General features: G+C 48.7%; 1 protein-coding gene across 3 annotated transcripts in view; it reads left to right on the top strand.

The window, feature by feature from the left end:
- Cnbd2 (cyclic nucleotide binding domain containing 2) overlaps positions 1-18,073 on the top strand; it is a 51,768-nt gene extending 33,695 nt beyond the window's left edge. For 2 of the 3 annotated variants that reach the window (XM_055602270.1, XM_055602271.1), the window contains exons 9-13: positions 4,023-4,137; positions 7,573-7,750; positions 9,737-9,857; positions 15,407-15,570; positions 17,731-18,073. In XM_055602270.1, the coding sequence (XP_055458245.1) occupies positions 4,023-4,137; positions 7,573-7,750; positions 9,737-9,857; positions 15,407-15,570; positions 17,731-18,049 (897 nt within the window). In that variant the 3' untranslated portion in view covers positions 18,050-18,073. The remainder of the gene's footprint in view (positions 1-4,022; positions 4,138-7,572; positions 7,751-9,736; positions 9,858-15,406; positions 15,571-17,730) is intronic. The other variant, XM_055602272.1, reaches the window with a different exon arrangement.
- Positions 18,074-20,279: the final 2,206 nt, after the last annotated feature.

Raw genomic sequence — 20,279 nt, 5'->3', positions numbered from 1 at the left:
GGGGGGGGGAGGGAGGGAGGGATCAAGTCTGGCTAAGGTGGAGCAAAAAGAGATTTATCTCAGTAGGTAGCAGATTTGTGCCTGAAGTACATATGCCTGATACTCAGGTCAAGGAGGAGGCCACTCCCACAGCCAGTGTGAGGAATCAAGTGGACACCTGGCACTTCCCAGACTCTGCCTCCTTAAGGGCGTCTATCAGTGGGACCCAAGGAGCCCCAGGCCCTTTGCTGCCAGGAGGCGGAATTGAAGTGATGGCTTCAAGCCTCTGCTCAGAAGGGACTGGATTAAACTTCTTGCCCGCTGCCTCAGGCTCTGGAGTGCCGGGATTACAGGACCACCCACCCGCCCCACCATGGCCCAGGAGAATGGCTTTTGTTCTCTTTTTACCCCCGTTTTTCATCTGTAACACAGGACCTCTGACCTTAAAAAGGCTTCAGTAAGAGTCATTTTAATAATCAAAATCGTTTTTTTAAAAAGAAGGTGAGAGATGGAACATGGGCTAGAGAGATGGTTCGGCAGTTAAGAGCATGTACTGTTCTTGCAAAATTGTTGGGGCTCCCAGCACCCACATGGGATGGCTCCCAGCCACCTGAAACTCCTCCAAGGGATCTGATAGACCCTTCTAGCCTCAGTCGGCAACTGCATTCTCTCCCTCTCTCTCACCTAAACATTCAGAGGGGTACAATTAAAAATATTGAGATAAGTCTTTTAAAAAAAAATAACTTTTTTTTTCTTTTTTTGGTTTTCTGAGACAGGGCCTCTCTGTGTATCCCTGTCTGTCTGGAACTCACTCTGTAGTCCAGGCTGGCCTTGAACTCACAGAGATCCACCTGCCTCTGCCTCCCAAGAGCTGGGATCAACGGCACCACCACAGCTTTTCTTTTTTTAAGGGGATTGTATTTTCTTTTAATTTTAATACTTTTTTGTGTATATGAGCACTCTATCTGCGTGTACACCTGCCCGCCAGAAGAGGGCATCAGATCACATTGCAGATGGTTGTGAGCCACTGTGTGGCTGCTGGGAAGTGAAATCCGGAGCTCTGGGAGAGCAGCCTGTGCTCCTAACGCTATCTCCACTCCCACGCCACCACAGTATGTTATAAAAGGGAAATTCCTGTCTCTCCCTAAAGTTTGGTTCACTGCAAAACCTGCATGGGAGTGTGTGCCCCGGGTGATGCTGCAGGAGAGCTGGAACCTCTGAGGAAGTCATGCAAAGTAGCAGTGTGGCCGAAGGTAGGGTGCCCTGGGCCAGCAGGAAGTTAGGTTTGTTCCTCGTAGTGTGCTGCTGAGATCTAGACTTTCCTGTCGAGGTTTGTGTAAGAATTAAGAGCACTGGCTGTTCTTCCAAAGGTCTCGAGTTCAATTCCCAGCAACCACATGATGGCTCACAACCATCTATAACAAGACCTGATGCCCTGTTCTGGTGTGTAAGGCATATGTGCAGGCAGAATGCTGTATAGATGATAAATAAATAAATGTAAAAAAAAATTCTCATCTGTGGCTCCGAGAATTCAGAACAGGCAACAGCACTTCAGATCCTGTGTGTTCTCTCACTGTAGCTGAGATGCCCCTCCTCTTCCGAAGGGACCACTCTGTTTTCTCACTTTTATATGCTAGGTAGCTGGCTCTGTGCCTGTTCAGACTTCCTTGGTATCCTGGCTCCTGTGCTTCCTGCCACTGGAGACCAAAGCCAGCAGCCAGCAGCTGATTTCTCCTGAGCGAGGTTGGGGAATAGGATTTCCACTGGTATCTCAACCGCAGTTAATGGCCATAATGGATTCATTCTGAGCCACATGGGGGGCACATGTTTGGACCACTTTCTGCAAGAATCAGATGCAATAAAAGGCCTGTGAGAGACTTTTCCAAGAGGAATCGTTTCTCTGGCATCTGCATTTCTTGGATGAGAAGAATTTGTTGAGTGACCATTGAATAAAGCTTCAAGGACAGTGCCTGGCATACAGCAAGGGCCTATTAGATGTCGATCCCCTTGCCAACAGTAGCCCGTCTTTTAGCTCAACCCTTCTGTGTCTCTTAGCGTTCTTACTAAGAAGGGTAAGGCTTCTGAGGCTGGAAAGACGGCGCAGTGGTTAAGAGCACTGGCTGCTCTTGCAGAGGTTGTGAGTTCAGTTCCCAGCACCTGTATCAGGCAGCTCATAACTGTAACTCCAGTTCCAAGGGATCCAGTGACATTGTTTGGAGATATATATATATATATATATATATATATATATATATATATATATATATATATATATATACACAAACTATATGGTCTAGTTTACCTGCATGCCCGTGCAGATGTAGGCACACACACACAAATAAATGTAAAAATGCTTCTTGAAGTGCAACTTTTGCAGTAGAATTTCCAATCTGAACTATTTCTCTTGATGAATTCTATCCCTGTTAGCCATCACCAAATTAACATATTGAAATCTTCCAGCTTCCAGAAGACAGCTTTGTACCATTTCTTAGGCAAAAGTTCCCCCAAGACACTGCTATTACAGTATAGCCACCGGCTACTTTTGAGATTTATTTTTATGTGTATGAGTGTTTTGTCTGCATGTGTGTCTGTGTAACACGTATGTGCTGTGCCTTTGGAGGCCATAAGAGGGCGTTGGAGCCCCTGGAACTGGAGTTATAGATGGATGTAAGCTGCCACATAGGTGCTGGAAATTGAACGCAGGTCCTCCTGAAACGCAGTCTGTCTTCTTAATCTTTGAGGTATCTTTCCAGTCCCACACAGAGTACCTTCACCAGCCTCTGCACCTCATGTAAATGGAATAATATGAGTACATATGGCTGATATTTTTTACTCGACTGCATGTTGAAGAGACAGAGACAGAGGGAGCCTTTGGGCACCCTTTTCAGGGAGTCTAATCTGAGAGCTCCAAGCTCAGTGAGAGACCCTGTCATAAAAATAATAAGGTAGAGAATGATTGAGCAAGATATTGAAGTCATCCTTTGTTCTACACATACACACGCACACACGCACACACACTAACAGGTACACACATACAAATAATAGCAATAGCATAGAATAATGTGATGTATAACTGGGGTTTCTTTTTGCTTGCTTGTCTTTTGAGACAAGATCTCTCCATGTAGCCCTGGCTACCTTAGAATATGCTATGTAGACTAGGCTGGCCTCGAACTTACAGAGACCCACCTGCCTCTGCCTCCTAAGTGCTGGGATTAAAGGCGTGTGCTGCAGCCCCCTCCTCTTCTCTTCCCCTTGCTTCCTCTCTTTTATTTTTATCATTTATTTTTTTTCGAGGCAGGATTTCTCTGTGTGGCCTTGGCTGCCCTGGTCTTGAACTCACAGAGATCTGCCTGTCTCTGCCCCCCAAGTGCTGGGATCAAAGGCGTGCGCCGCTATGGTTTTCTCCTCTACTCTTGCCTTTGCTTTAATACATATTTTCACCTCCTGGAGTTAGCCAAGAGGTGAGCTTCATCCATCAGACTCACCTTTCTTATGAACCTAGGTGATTTTTTTAAAGTGGTTTGTTTTGTTTTGTTTTGCAAGCACACCATATGTGTGCCTGGTCTCTCCAGAGGCCAGAAGAGGGCATCGGATTCCTTAGAACTGGAGTTACAGCTGGTTGTGAGCTGCAGTGTGGGTACTGAGCCTGTCTGCAAGAGCAGCCAGAGCTCTTAACCACTGAGCCATCTCTCCAGCCCCTTGGGTGATCATTTCCAAGATCAGAAATTAACTGCAAAATAACTCTAAAAGTCAGGAGTGTCAGTATCAACAGGATGTGTAACCTGCGTTCATAGCGACACCAACTGTCTCATTACATCCTTTTGTCTGTGTCAGTGCTGAGTTTAGTTTTTATGCTTCTTCCAAGTGTCTGGATTTTTACTCAGAGATAACATCCTTTTCAAGGAAAATGAATTGAACGACGTGTATTGAACACGTAGAACAAATTGGGGCCAGGTCAGGTGGCTACAAAGCTTGCCTTCGAAGCTTGCACTGACTGGAGTGTCCAGGTCTAACCCCTTGCTTTTGTCCCTTGATGTGTCCAGGGCAACTGTGAAATCCTGCGGCTCTTGGACCTTCAGACCTCGTGTACCTATTACAAGTGGATTTGGGAGCAGCTGGAGCTTTTGGACCACAGACCTCTGAGAGTTCACCTCAATGGTGAGTCACATGGCTATATCTGGCAGCTGACGGCACAGTTGTCAGGGGAAAGAGACATCCCCTGGGCCCCGTCCCGGTTCCAGTCCCCAGTCCATAGAGTTGTGGACATCTTCTGTGCCTTGATCCTCCTTTTCTACCAACGCTGAGAACCTGCTCTTTGGTCCTGCCTGCTGGCCAGACTGCTCTCAGCTGCTTGTGCCTCACACACACCTATCCCTGTCTTTCCCCAGCTCCCTTCTACTTCTCACATCTTAGACGAAGCATCTTTATTCAAAGAATTCTCCCAGACTTCTGATGCTGAAGCAGCATTTCCACCTCAGCTCTCATTATATCCCATCGGCATCTGCTGAATCTGTCTTCTGCTATGTCTGTCCCACTGAAGTCACAGAGTGAATGTGAAATGGCTATTAAATAGATGTCTCCCCAGAATTTAAGCTCCATGTTCCTGTGGCCTTTGGCCATCTTAGACATCTTGTGTATATTCAGAGCAACTGACAAAGTCAATGGACATGCATATCTTTGCTACTGTGGATGGTTTTAGGTATGTCCTGAGATATGGTTGTGTATTCTCTGGTGCCTAAGTTCATATATGTGCCATGAGTAGCTGCTATTATTCACTGAATTCTGCATAAACTCAGTAGTTTGGCTGTTTATACACAAGTGTAAGTCATATAAAGGAGAGATTAGCCATGGGTCTCTAGAGTACCAGAAGTTATGATATGAATCCCTCTATATACTTAGAAAGGGGATCTATTAGAATGACCTACAGGCTGTAGTCCAGCTATCCAACAATGGCTGCCCACAAACATAAGGTCCAAGAATCCAGTAGCTGCTCAGTCCCCAAGGCTGGATGTCAATGTATTCTGGAATCCCAAAAAAAGTAGGCTCCAATGCCTGTGAAGGAAGGGACTCGCTGTCAAGGTGAGAGCAAGCAAACACAGAGCAAAAGCTTTCTTTTTCCATGTCCTTTTATAGGCTTCCAGGAAAAGGCGTGGCCCAGGTTAGAGGTGGGTTTTTCCAGCTCAAAAGATCTGGATTAAAGTATTCCTACTTCAAAGATTTGGATTAGAAGTGGATCTTCTGATGGGTGATGGTAGCACACCCCTCCAATCCCAGCACTCGAGAGGCAGCGGCAGACAGATCTCTGTGAGTTCCGAGGCCAGCCTGGAACAGAGTTAGTTCCAGGACTGCCAGGGCTATACAGAGAAACTCTGTCTTGAAAAACAAAACCAAACCAACCAAACAAACAAACAAACAAAAAAGAGCCTAGGCTCAGCCTACGGGGCCCTGTGTGGCACTGGACAAATGGCTGTCTCCTTGTGCATCCGTGTCCTTGGGTCCTGTAAAATGTAAACTGTGTTCACTACATCAGAGAGATTATTTGGCTATTAAACAGATGAATATACAAAACTCCCAGACCCCTTCCTAGATGCGTGCATACGTGGTAGACACTTGTCACCATTACTGCAAGAGGACAGGCAGGCTAGAAGGGGGTCAGCTCACAGGTCCGCTACGCCAGTGCCGATCTAGATACGGGGCCGTGCTGCACGGATTTGGATACGCTCTCTTTCTATTATGGTCCAGTCCAAAATACTTTTACATTTCTCTTTGGATGTCTCCTTTGACCCGCTGAATATTAATCAGGGTGTTGTTATTTAGTTTCCAAAGATTTGGGGACCGTCCAGCTATCTTTCTGTTTATTTCTATGATGAAATATTCGGTACAGTCTGAATCCTCTCAAATGTGTGGAAACTTGTCTTATGGCCCAGAAAGCAATCTATCTTGGTAAATGCTCATTTGCATTTGAAAAGAAAATGCTGCCGTTTGGTGCGGCGTGCTGTGAATGCTAGTCAGCTGGGCTGGCCCTGTTAGATCAGGTGGTCTCCGTCCTCCCTGATTCACCTAGCCGCTCTCTCAGCTGTCAGTGCAGAGCCGGGAAAATCTCCAACTACCATTTTCTTCTTCTCCCCCTCCTCCTCCAACTCCCCTCTGCATCTTATGGAAACAGGAAATTGACCTCTTCAAGACAGGGAGGTGAACTTTATTTTCTGAGGAGCTAGACATTGAACCCCAGACTGCACAGGTCAGGCAGGCGCTCTACCGTGAGCTATGTTCTCAGCCTAAAATGAACTTCTTTGTCTCTGGTAGCGTTCTTTACTTAAAATCTGCTTTTCTCTGATACTATTTAATTTAGTTTTGATTACTACTAGTTTGATATTTCTCTATCCTTTTGTGTTTGTGTTTGTGTGTGTGTGTGCATGTGTGCATGTCGGAGGCCAAGTTTTTAAAGTAAACTTTCGCTGGGCATGGTGGTGCACACCTTTAGTCCTAGCACTCGGGGCATAGGGGCAGGTTCAAAGCCAGCCTGGTCTACAAAGTGAGTTCAGGATAGTCAGGGCTACAGAGAGAAACCCTGTTTCCATAACCCCTGGATGTGTTTAACTTAAAAAAAGAGAGATTTATTTACTTGCTTTCATGCGTGTATATGTACTGTGTGTGTAAGGTCCCCTGGAACTGGAGTTACAGATAGTTGTGAGCCACCTTGTGGGTGCTGGGACTCGAACCCAGATCACCTTGAAGAGCAACAAGTGCCCTTCACTGCTGAGCCACCTCTCCAGCCCCATGTGTACTTTTCTTTCTGGCCAATGGAGTCTTTCAAGAATGGTGCTCATGAACTCTAGTTTGTGTTCATCATGGAAAGCTTCTCTTTCTCCTTATTGTTATTGACTTTCAGAACCTGAAATAGAGATGCCTGCCTGTGCCTCCCTAGCGTAGGAAGATTAAAGGTGGGAGCCATTAAGCCTGGCCCACCCTGTTTTCTGAGGCAGTGTCTCTCCCTAAGGTACAGGGCTTGCTGAGTAGGCTGGGCTGTGGCCCGCAAGCCCTGAGGATCTGTCTGTCTCTCCCTTTCCAGTGCTGGGAAGTGCAAGGAACCATGACCATACTAACACGGGCGCTGGGGATCAAGCTCAGAGCTTTGTGCATGCTAGGCAAGCACTCTGCCAGCTGAGCTACATCTCCAGCCCCAAATGTGATCTGCTACTAGAGAGAAGAGCTTTGAATTAAATGGGACAGAATTCGAATTAAGCATTAATGCCTTAGAAGGTAACCTAAATTCTCTGCTGTTTATCTCATCTCCCCTAGATGATGATGTAGAGGTCATGATCTAATACAGATCTAATACAGGACAGTTTACAGATGCTGCCTTCCTCCTCCTCGTTGGCTCTGTAGCCTTGGCTAGCCTAGAAGGCCGGCCTCCAACTCATAGAGCTCACCACCTCTGCCTCCCAAGTGCTAGGATTAGAGTGCATCCACACTTCTTTCTTTCTCTCCTCCATGCACCAGACAGCTCAGGCAGGTCTCTCTCATGTTCTCCCACCATCTTCACACTGCTCAAGGCTCATTGTTGTGTTTTTCTGTGCTTTCTCTTAATAGAAATGTCTCCTAAGGAGAGATTTAAGGAATTCCAGATAAAATCATATCCACTACAAGACTTCAGCTATTTGAAACTTATCCGTCTCCAGAAAGCCAGAGAGCAACAGGGGAAAACCTTCCACGAGACCATCAGCACCTCAGAAACCAGTCTCCCAAAGCTGCTGGGCCCAAAGATCAAGTAAGCCGAGCTCATTGCCGATAGAAGGGTCTGGTGTGGGTGTAAAGGACACTGTGGAACGGGCAGAGGGGTCAGCCCTAGACGGATGGACGTTGGGGAAATCAGGGACGTCCTGAGTTGGTACCCAGGACCTGCATTCACCGCCTCTGATTCACGTGGCTACTTGAGGGCATCAGCCATTTGTTTCCTCAGGGCCACAGTAATAGTCTAAAGACAAAAAGGTGGGAAGGATCTCCTGGCTATGTCGTTCTGTGTTCGTGTTGCTGGGCCCTTCTAACTCAACTTCAGGAGACTGCCTGCCTAGGGGAGCAAACTCTAGTTACACAGATTATCCAGCTTAGATTGAAGTCACCCAACTCAGGCTCAAATCCTGGTTTGCACTTGCTTTGGCTCTGTGTTCCTGGTCAAGGAATCTGGCTTCTCTAAGCCTAAGCTTTGCAGACAGTGGTTTCTGAGTCTCAGGGTCATTGTAAGCCAGTGGTTACATGAAATATTAATAAATCATACTTAATGCTGACAGGACCTTTAATGCCTAGCATCAAGTTATATAATTAATCCCCACCATATCCCTAAAGGTGCTGCGGTCGTCGCTCTCATGTTTTCAATGGAGAAAATCAAGGTTCACCAAAGGGTGAAGTTGCTTGTTCAAGGTCACATAGGTAGGAAAGGCCAAGGTTCAAGCCTGAGAAGCTGGTCAGACATCTGCCTTTTATCTCATACTGAGCCTCACAAATGACATGTGACAGAGTCACGAGACCTGTGCTTCAGCCTTGAGGACCCAAGGAGCAGAGAAAGTCCACAGCTGGGCCTGCAGGAGCTCAGCCCACCTCCCCAGCCCACTTCCCTGGCCCATCTGAAAGTCAAGAATCGTATCAAAGTGTGACGGCGCACACCTTTGATCCCAGCACTTGAGAGGCAGAGGCGGGCGGATCTCTGTGAGTTTGAGGCCAGTGTGGTCTATATAGTGAGTTCTAAGACAGCCAGGGCTACACAGAGAAACCTTGTCTCAAAACACACATGCACACAAAACCCAAACAACAAAAATGGGGCTAGAGAAGATGGCTCAGTGGTTAAGAGCACTGGCTGTTCTTCCAAAGGACCTGGCTTCATATCCCAGCACCCACATGGCAGTTCACAACTGTCTGACTCCAGTTCCAGGGAATCTGATACCCTCACACAGACATACATCGATTCAAAACACCAGTGCACAGAAAATAAAAAGACCTGACTCATTTAAGAGAAAAAAAAAGTGAAGGAGACAGGGACTGCTGGGTACCCACCCACCGTGCGCTCCTCTCGGAGAGGCAGGAATGAAGCCCGTCTTGTGTATAAGCCAAGCGGCAGCTATACCCAGCTGACAATGGTTTCCCATCCTCTAATCTAAACTATCTAGCCCCACTCTTCCTGGTGCTACAGACAGAAAACAAAGAAAGTACTACAGTACTGTGTAAAATGGACCCAGCTTGAACTCAGCCCAGGGTCTGCGGGCTGCCCAGGGAAACCCGTCTTTATAAACAGAGAGGCCACCTCTGCCCGCCCTCCCTGTTAAAAATCCCCAACCTCCACTGCATCCAAGGTGCACAGGGCCTCGTCTCTGGGCAGTTGTTGGGTTGTTGGGAATCCCTTTCCCATTAGAGTTTTGGATTAAATAGACCCGAGTTCCAGCTATGCAGCCTGGACTTTATGCCTGGACGTCTTGTCCACCAGGCTGGCTCGACTGCACAGGGTCACCTGCTCTTTAGGAAGCAGTCACTAAAAGGTCCCTCGTTCCTTTCTCTCCCGGTCCAGTCTCTCCTACACATCTTTAATCCCGGAGGGCGGCAGTCAGGCTCGCTCATTAAGGTTTGCTTTTGAGTTTTCTCACTTCCTTGGGAGGTGAGACTTCTCCAGGAGGGCGCTCACCCGCAGTCAGGCGAGCGCTGAGTACTTGGGGCCCAGTGAGCTGGCTGTTTGATGGACCAGTTCTAACAAGCTGTCGCATTTCAGATCCAAGTATGGTCGTTCAGTCAAATGTTCCATGGTCAACACCAAGTTTGGTGAGCTCCCCAAGGATGCCGTGGTGGGGGTCTACATGAAGGTCCACTCTGTGCAGGAGGAAGATATCGTGGTAAGTGTAACGGGAGCTTTCTTCAGTCTGGCGCACAGCACGGCTGGGCTGGAAACGGTATCTAGGAAAAGCTGAGAAACACATCTTTCTATATTTGGTGATATAAGAAATAATGTTGGGCTGTGGATGGCTGAGGGGGTGAAAGCGCCTGTAGCTCAAGCCTGACAGCCTGACTCAGGTCCCTGGAACCCACAGTAGGAGAGAACTGACCCCTGAAAGCTGCATGAACACCCTGAATTTGAGCCAGAACCAGACTGAGAACGCTGGGTGTAGTGGCTCTGGGGGTACAGAGACAGGTGGATCCTTGCTGAGCAAACTCAGGCCAAAGAGACCTTGTCTCCAAAAACAAGGTATTCATCCAGCTCCCGAGGAGTGTCACCTAAGACTGAGCTGGAGCTCACACCCAGGCACACCCAGGCGCACACAGGCACTTACACCTCTACCCAGGAAGGGTAGAGTGCTGGTACTTTGTGTACTCCTGCCTTCCTAGATGTCTTCATTTGGGAGCTACAAATAAAAATGTTTTATGAAGGAGTCTGGTGAGGTGCACATGTCTATGATCCTAGCACTGAAACAAGAGGATTGGGAATTTGAGGCAATCTCTGGCTGCACAGGGAGACCCTGTCTTCTCAACAAATTTGTAGGTGAGGCTCAGTGGTTCAGCGCTCATCTATGGGGCCCTGGGTTCTATCCCCAGCGCTGCAGTGAGGGATGGGGGGTTGGGGGAGAGAGCGAGGGAGGAAGTCGGAAGCTGGCTCATTCCTTGAGAGCTCTTAGCACTCTTGCTAAGACCTGGGTTCACGTCCGGCACTGCCATGGCAGCTTACAGCCAGCCACCTTTAACCCCAGACCCAGGGGTTCCCTCTGTGGGCATCTACACTTACACACACTTAGGCACACACACATAGACAATAAACAAACAAACAAACAAACAAACAATAATAAGTCTATTTTTATAAGATGAGAAAGGAGAGAAAGAAAGGAAAAATTTATTCATGAAAGTGCTGGACCTCCTCTAGAACAATGGAGAGGTGGAAGGCGAGGGTGTAGGCTGTTCCCACTCTTGTTCAGTGGGCTTGTGCTAGAGGCCTGCAATCCCAGGCCACCTTCTCATATTTTCTGTAGGTCTAAAAATTAGACCATTGAAAAGCCTCACCCAGGGTGATGGCGTACGCCTTTGATCCCAGCTCTCAGCGGCAGAGACAGCGGGATCTTTGAATTCCAGGACAGCTAGGGCTACACAGAAGAACCGTGTCTCAAACAAATGAACAAACTAACTGGAGTCATGGAGGAGTGGGTATGGCCCTGAGTTGACCCCATGACACTGGTTCAAGGTCACCCTGAGAAATTGAGCAGGACCTGTTTAAAACAAACGAACAAGCAGGCTGGAGAGATGACTCAGCAGTTAAGGGCATTTGTTACTCTTGAAGAGGGCCTGGCTTTGATTCCCACATGATGACTCATAACCAGGTTCAGGGGAATCCAGTGGGGGCCCTTGGGCACAGTCACGAATGTGGAGGCAAAACGCTCATATTCATTAAATAAAGATAAGCAAATGAGTAAGCAGATAAATAAATAAGCACAAAAAAGATGTCTGAGGTGTTGCTCTGGCAGAGCTCTTATGTGCCTGAGATCCTAGGTGAATCCCCCAGTGCTAAGGAAGGAAACTTTACCGGCTGAGAAGAACCCAACAGAACAGTTTACAGACAACATGGCTGTCTACAAAAACAATGCCAAAGAATCAAAAACACTCCTAAAACTGCCCGGTGATTCTGGCAAAGTACCTGTCGTAACTCACCTGTTTGGGGGCAGGTGAGATGGCTCACGGGATAAAGGTAGTGGTTGTTTAGGTTTTTGTTGTTGCTTTTAGAAGCGAGGCCAGTAGGTGTGATGATGGATTGGTGTTGAAGACATCATTATGGTTTCAGGGTTAGCTTAAATATACCTAGAGGCTTAGCTGGAGAGATGGGTCAGCAGTTAGAGCATGCAGAGGACCTGAGTTTGGTCCCCAGCACCACTGGGTGATCAGAACCATCTGTAACTCCAACCCAGCGGGATCTAATGCCCCCTTCTGGCCTCCGTGGGCACCTGCATACGTGTGGCGTCACTCACACAGACACATAAATAAAAAAATAAGTCCTTAGAGGTTGGAGAGACGGCTCAGCAGTCAGGAGGACCGCTGCTCTAGCAGATCATCTGAGTCTGATTCCGAGAACCCTTTTGGGTGGCTCACAGCTTCAAGGATCCGACACCCTCTTCTGGACTCTTCAGGCAACTGCACCCACAAAGGCACACACTACCACACATGTACACAGAGTTAAAAAGAAAATAAAGATACATCTTCAAGACAGAGGAACTCTAAGCCAGATGTAGCCAGGCATTGTTACTACGCCTGTCGTCAGTGGAACCTGGCGATTGAGGCAGGCTGGTCGAGTTTGAAGCCAGCTTAGACTGTGTAGGGAGACCCTGTCCCAGGAACAAATAGCAACAACTGAACAATAGGAAAAAAATCCCTAAAAAGCAGCAAAACAAAATGCTCAGGGAAGCGAAACTGATTAGTTTCCGTTCGTATTGATGCATCAGGATTGGTTCACACACCATGACAAGGCTGTCGGGCCTACTGTTCTTGCGTAAGACCTTAATTTAACGATGGGTTTGGTGGAAACTCTGCCATCTTCTCATATTTTCCGTAAATCTAAAAGATGTTCCAAAAATTAGACCATTGAAAAACCTAACCCAAACTGAACAGTGGTGGCGCACTCCTTCAATCCCAGCGCTTGGGAGGTAGAGGCAGGTGGATCTCTGAGTTCAAGGCCAGCTTGGTCTGCATAGTGAGTTCAAGGATATCTAATAGGACTACACATAGAAATCCTGTCTCAAAAACCACAAAAAAAAAAAAAAAAAGGAAGAAAAACCTAACCCAGTCACAAAGGAGTGAATATGGCCCTGAGCTGGACCCATGAGCCCCATAGAACAGTGTGGACCTGACAGAGCCCTCTTGGAAGGTTTCACCAAGGGCCTGGAAACCTGCTCTATCCCCAGGTCCCTTCTGCTGTGCCTCAGTTAGGATGCCTTCAAGGTCATCCTAGCACTCTTTTCCCCATGTCACCACGGTTGTAAATGCACTTTCCAGCTGGGCTGTCAGGGTGCCTGGGTCCTCAGGATCCTCTTGGGAAGTTCTTTCTTTTGTTCAGTAAAAATGGTAACTTGTCCCATCCATCCAGAGTGGAACAGAATTCCATTCCCTTGCCACGGATGGCCTGAGATATTTAAGGAACACCTTGCGGTTCTCATTCAGCATTTCTGTAGCCAGGCCCAGATCCCTTCTCAGGCAGAGGATCTTCCTCTCCAATCCTTTCAACACCCCAACACCAGGTAGGAGAAAGAAGGTGGTTAGTGGGGAGAAGGGGCATAGTTTTCCGTCTGGTTAGGGCCATCGGGTTCCTTGGGGAAGTCCAGGCTTCGTCTCAGGATGTCTCTGACTTCTTCTCTTCAAACTGCGTCAGCAGCAACCAGGAGCAGCAGGGGTGGACAGCAGTAGCCCTCGTCTCTCTCAGGGACCCCCAACACTCTGGCTCTGGCCTCTATTCCCTCTCAGAGTCCTCAGAATTAAACTATCTTCAGCTGGCAGAGCCCCTCTCAGAGCCCGCACGAGGCAAATAGTCTTGCTGCTGTGGACCATCTGAATCAGCCCACATCCCACACCTGGGATCAAAACAAAAAACATGTTTACATCCACAAAACCTACCCCAGTGCTAGAGTGCCCAGGAAACACTGGAGGGCGGACTGGAATTCGGGCCCAGATTGTGAATCACAGTGTATAGGAGAACTAGCTTCCCCCCGGGGAGCAGGCCAGGGAGTCTTTCCATGTTCGTCTCTATCTGTGGGGCACTGAGCACATCACTTCACCTCTCCGGATCTGTGGCTTCATCATGAAGTGTAGAAATTCCCCAAGGCTGGTTGCTGCCTCTTACATGTGACTCCATGTACATACATGGTCATTCAGCAGATTCCTGCATGTCTGCCCTGTTCTAAGAACAGCATGAGGTGCCAGTGTGGGCAAGGAGACCAACCCAGCTCCTGCCCCCTGCACCACATGACCCAGTAAGGGGCAAATGGTAAACAGACGAGCTACAAATATGGAAATAATTGAACATTGTGGTTGCACATGGACTGGAAAGCAGAGGGGTAGGGGGAGGCTTCTTACATGGGTTGGCTAAGGAGAGACCAGAGTTGTCTGAGTTGTCTGGTGATAGTTCTACTGAGACTGTTCCAGACAGAAGGGCAGGAAGTAGGCAGGGACTAGAAAGGAGGGCAGGGTGGCTTGAAACAGCACACCCAAGGTGAGGAGTATGGTGTGTGTAGTGAGGCCAGGCTGTGGAGGGCTGGGCAGGGGTGAGATAGCCCAGGCCTTGGCAACAGAAATGAGGGGCTTTGGGAGCAGTTTAAGGGGTCTAACTTAAATAAATGAATGAATGAATGAATGAATGAATGAATGAATGAATGACCTTGATGTGACTTATTGTGACTCAGATGTGGACAGGCGGTGCTAGAACACAGGATAGTGCTGTCCCTGCCAGAGGTTCCTGGGACACTTTGTCCCTTCCGGGCTCAGTCACTTTGTGTCTTATTATGCTGGACAAGTCCCTTAGCCTCAGTTTCTTCATGTTGTGTTGGCAAAAAAAAAGCATGGGCTCTGCAGACAAAGCAGGGTTAACTCTTAGGTTTGTTGTTGGGGCTGTGTGACGGTAGCCACAGGAACTTCGCCTGTGAACTGAGGACACCCACGGGAGCCACGTCAGGGCTTATTTATGAAGCTTAAACAAATACCCACACTTGGAAGGAAGGAGGGAGACTGGGGTTTAGAGGCTGCTCAGTAAGCATCAGCGGGTGCCGCCACCAACATCGTCAAGGCTGTGATTATATGATGCAGGACTGTGAGCGAGCAGATTCCTTTTTCTGAGTGAAGATTCCCAAGAGCAGAGGATACCACATGAGCTGCAGCGAAGAGAAAAAATCTTTTTAAGGTCCATTGGAATAGAGGAAGCCCTATGGGAAAGGAGACTGGGGATGGCCAGAAAAGGAAAGGTCTAGAAGATTAGTCCTTCTTTTTTGAGTCTTAGAAGAGAAAAATGGGCTTACTCAGCAGAGAGAAATGTTCAGGGGCCAGGCACTGAGGCATTAGGCTCGTTCTAGTGCTCAGCAGGCTGAGGCAGAAGGACCTCAGACCCAGACAAGCCTGGGCACTAGAACAAGACTCCATCTCAGAATGAAAGGGCAGATTTGGGATTGGACACCGGGCAAGTTCAAACACTGTGATGAGGGGACCCTGAGAGCAGAGGAGGAATGGATAGGTCCCTCTCTTCCCAGGGCTGGTTATTGTGGTGGGTAGTGGGTGGAGGCCTGGGTAGTGGGTGGAGCCTTGTGCTGCCCCTCCTCACCCACGAAGCCCCGGAGAGACTCCCCTCCCATCATGATTCCCATCTAGAAAGTCTGGATCGTGGGTCTTGCTGGTCTCTGAGGCTTCGCTTTCTGTAACTTCTCCCTAGGGCCTTCACCAGGCCTTTCTCCCAGAAATCCAGCGTGATCTTCGGCCCTTCGTCCTTTTGAGCTTGGGAACAGAGTTGATACGGGTGAGAAAAGAAAAATTTTATGAGTTGGTTGATGAGGAGACGAAAGAAAAGATAATAAAGATGGACGTGGATTTTCCCAGGTTAGTGCTGAAAATGGACATAGGTTTTCCCATTAGCAAGATGTCGAGAAGGGGAAGGGGGAGGAAAGAGAGGGTGTGTGTGTGGTGTGAGTGTGTGTGAGTGTGTGAGCACTTGCACCCCCGAATGTGTTAGAAATGATGCTGATATGGATAAAGTGGGTTATCTGCTCGAGCCACACAGTTTCTGAGGCTACTTAGAGCGTTATGTTTCAAGAGCTAGCTTCAAAACCGTCCCTCCCCTTTGCGTGAGCTATCTGCTGTGAATTTGTCTTTATAAGGCCAAAATATGGGGAAATGACATACATTTTGTGGGTAGCCCTCATATCCACAATAGAACAAGGGCAGTCACTCCCACCTGTCACTCTGAAGGGACAGCACAGCAAATGGTGCTGCAATCGCGTGAATAAGACGTTACTTCCTGCTGGAGCTGGAGAGGAGGCTCAGTGGTTAAGAGCACTTGCTAGCACCTGCTTGTTTGTTCAATGACTAGCTAACTCCAGTTCGAAAGGATCCGAGGCCCTCTTCTGGCCTCTTCGGTCACCAGGGGTGCGCACAGTTCACACACACGCTTGCAGGCAGGACACTCACCTACATAATATAAATACATTTGATTTTTTTAAAGAGACATTGACTAGCTAGGTATTTCTATTGGTGTAGGATCCAGGCAGTGTTAGGTCTCTAAGAAACCCGGAACAGGGACTGTTTATGACACGAACTCAATGGCTGGCTCTTTGACCTCCTCCCCCAACCCCCACCCTCACCCCGAGGAAGGAGCAGCCTTGCTAGGCCACCGAGGAGGACATTGCTGCCAGTCCTGAAGAGACCTGATAAGCTAGGGTCAGATGGAAGGGGAGGAGGACCTCCCCTATCCGTGGACTTAGACAGACACAGGGAGGAGATGAGGGAGGGAGGGTAGGGTTGGGAGGGAAAGAGGGAGAGGGCTACAGCTGGGATACAAAGTGAATAAACTGTAACTAATATAAAAAAATAAAAAATTTAATTAAAAAAAAAAAAAGAAACCCTGGACAATTGGCTGAGGTGTCTATTAACATCACACCCACCCTGGCTAGCTCTCCCAGCGGCGCTCAGTGCCTGTGGCACCTCCCAGCGCTTTCCACCCCACTCCCTACCCTGAACCTCCCTCTCCCAGGGCTGGGCTCACACTTCCCCACCCCTAGCCTCTCAACTAAAACAAAAAATGAAGGAGCTGATTGCCCTCATCCCACTGTAGTCTCTGTTGACACTTCCCCAAAGCTAATGACTGATAGCTATATTATGTTTTTTTTTTTCTGATAGGGTCTTGCTATGTAGCTCAGGCTGTCCTAGAACTTGCTGTGTAGATCAGGATGGCCTCAAATCCATCCTCTTCCTGCGTCTTGAGTGCTGAGATTACGGCTGGGCGCCATGAGCAGATCTCCAATAGCCTTACTTACTATTACTATTCTCAATTTATTTTTATTGTGTGTGTGTCTGTGTGTTCATGACAAATATGTGTGGGTACGCATGTGCCGTGGAGCTTGTGTGGAGGTCAGAGGACAGCTTTGTGAAGTCAGTTCTCTCCTGCCTTTACATGACAGGAGAATCCAGCACTTTTACCCACTGAGCCATCTTCCTGGCCTAGTTTTTGTTTTGCCTTTTTGAGACCAGTTCTTATTGTGTAGCCCAGGCTACTCTCAAATTCACTATGTAGCCCAGGGTAGCCTCAAATTCACAGTGATCTCCTCCTGTGCCTGCTTTAGAAGTACTGGGATTACAGGCACACAGCACTATCCCTGTTTTAGCCATATTGTTTTAAGATGTAGAACAAAAGTTAACTTCAATTCACTTTATTGCATTCAATATATCAAAAGCATTATTAAAAAAAATTAATTATCCATCTGAAAAGTAATAGTCTGTATTTCTCTGTGGCCGTGAGTTTAATTCATACTGGCCACATTTCAGGCACATGATAGCCCATCTGTGGTTCCTGGCCACAGCAGGAGGGCAGCACAGGTTTTAAGCACCGAGTGGGCAGATGAAGGAGGTGGAGGGCCGTGGGGAGGAGCCGGGGTGCAGATGGTGTGTTTAGGGTTTGGAAGGGGCAGTGGAAGCACCCTTTAGTGGAGACGGAGGCGGTGGCCGGGAGGAGCCCTGACCGCAGCGTCTGTGCTTGCCCTTCAGCGATGAGGAGCTGTGCCAGCGGTTCCTGAGCGAGAACAGTTGGAATGTCTTCCGGAAGGACCTGCTGGAGCTGCTGGTGGAGCCTCTCAACAAGCAACCTTTCATCCCGGACCAGTCCAGGAAGAAAGAGATCTACAGCCCTAAGTCCTTGAGCTTAGATTTATGTAACCTCAGAAAGAGGGGGAAATCACGCTACCCTGTGTTCCTGGCGCCCCAGAAATACCTTCCCCCCTTGAGGATCGTCCAAGCTATCTCAGCACCCCGACACAGACTGCAAGAGCTCCTGCCACAGTATAAAAATGCGGGGGTCCTTGTTTAGAAGCAATAAAGTACATTGAAAGCAGCTGCTATTCTCTTTGTCACCCCTGGGGAGCTGCAGGCTTTGGGAGGAGGAGAGGCCCGAGGACTCAGCCAGGAAACAGGCAGGCACGGTCTCCCTTGACACTGTGGGCAGGAATGGATGCCCAGGAGGCCGGGGTCATGTCTGTTACTGGGGAACCAGTGTGACCATTCCTCACCTGCATGGAGCCCTTTCACCCCGTCAGGAGATGCCCTGCCAGGAACCGATGCTGGCCGACTGTTGCCAGTCCGCACACTGCGTTAGAAAAATCCAGAAACCTGATATTTTAGATTATTTTATTTTTTAGCATGAGCAGCTGGCGTCCTGTGAGAGCAGAGGCCCCTGGAGACAAGCCGGCAGCAGAGGCGGAGTTCAGGAACACCCCTTGGCTCCTCTGGTGCTCCTTATTTTGGGGCACCTGTCCCCATCCAGCCTCAACAGCACCAACTAAGCAATGGGCCACCTCTCCACACGCACCTCCGAGGCCCGAAAGCTGCCATGAGTATCCAGGAGCCCTCTCGCACCCCGTAGCTATGGCCACTCACACTCACCTACAACCAGCAGCAAAAGGCCTGGGTTCTGGGCTTTGAGTCAGGCGCCCTGGGGCCTCCTCGAGTACCACGGAGTCAGTCTGGTGCCTGTATGTCTCCCCAGTAGTGCACCGAGGAAGTTGCCAAGATCCATGGGTTGCAGAGACACGGAATTGACTACAGTTTTAAGAGATACGTTCAACAGTAGAAGTTTTGACATTAAAAACCCTTTTCCTGTGCACTAAACAGGAGGAATAGGATTTTTATTTTCCTCCGAAAAAGTAGATGTTACAAAGAAATAGTGGACTTAAGGGTTTTGACTTCCTTGGTGTCGAGAGAGTCAAGATCTCAGGGACATGGAAGCAGGGTGAGGTGGTATGTACCTGTAATCCTTGCACTGGGGAGGAGAGGCAGGAGGGGCAGGAGAGGCAGGAGGGGCTGGAGGGGCAGGTGGGGCCTGGTTAATTTTGTTGTCAACCTGACATACCCAGCCAGAGGGAACCTCAGCTGAAGAATTGCCTTGATTGAACTGGCCTATGGTCACGTCTGTGGGACATTTTCTTGATTGTTAACTGATGTATGGGCCCAAGCCCAATACAGGGTATTGCGATCCCTGGGCCTGTGGGCCTGGGCTGCAAGAAAAGGGTAGTTGATCATGAGCCTGGAACCAGCATCTCTCCATGATCTCTGCTTCAGCGCCTGCTTCCGGGTGTGCCTGGATGATGCGCTGCAACCTGTAAGCCAAATAATCCCTTTATTTCCTTGAGTTGCTTTTAGTCATGGTGCTTACCATAGCAATAGAAGCCAAAACAGGACAAGAAGTTCACAGACCTCCACAGCTACACAGGGACTTGGAGGACAGCCTGGACTACATGTAAGCCTGTGTCAACACAAAAGACTGAATGAGGAGGCCGAGCCAGCAGCAGCCCTGCAAAGCCGGCTGTGTCCCACAAAGACCGGGTACCACTGTCTGGGGGCCTAGGAGAGTGGGGTGCCTCACCAGGGGTCTATTTGTGTGGAGGGCGGCAGCTCCAAAATGGTGTAGACGCCGTCATTGACGGGAGGTGAGCCTTTGGGGGCAGTTGCTCTGAGGCAGCTTAAGAGGGGCATGAGACGTCGGTGTTCTCTAGGCGAGGGCTCTGTAGGGAGTACACACTTCAGGCTGTGTATGTCCTGTGCTCCCTGTCACAGGGGTCAGCTCCACCTCAGGGAAGTGATGGTAGGAAATACGGAAACAATCAGGCATGACTGGTGAATACAAACTAGGTGGTAGTTCCCACCTGACCATAGTTTGCTGATTTCTGCTCTACTGGGGACCTTGAAGGTTCTTGAACAGACGTAACTTAGCCAGAGAAAAGAAGGGCTGAGCGCTCACAGGGACGCCATCTTGCTGAGTATCAGACTGCGGGATCCAGTGATGCGCTGGGTCCTGCCAGCTCTAGCCCTTTGGGCTGTTGAGGTGATGTGTGTTTATCTAAGAAGGTGAAGTTTTTGTTCATCAGGAAATTTGGGTCGCACTTCTTGGGAAGTGAGAGAAAAAGCTTCCAGAATGTTCTTCCGAGTATTCTCTGTGACAATGCTGGGAAAATAAATAAATAAGGACTCAAAGCTGTGTGTGGTAGCGCATGCTTCTAATCCCCAAACTCCAGAGGCCTCACTGGACAGTATAGAGACCCTGC

Source organism: Psammomys obesus, unplaced genomic scaffold (genome assembly GCF_907164565.1).
Source record: "Psammomys obesus unplaced genomic scaffold, mPsaObe1.curated_primary_1811, whole genome shotgun sequence".
NCBI classification, from domain to species: domain Eukaryota; kingdom Metazoa; phylum Chordata; class Mammalia; order Rodentia; family Muridae; genus Psammomys; species Psammomys obesus.
Note: the sequence above shows the minus strand (reverse complement) of the source record. Positions and strands in the feature narration are given on the sequence as shown.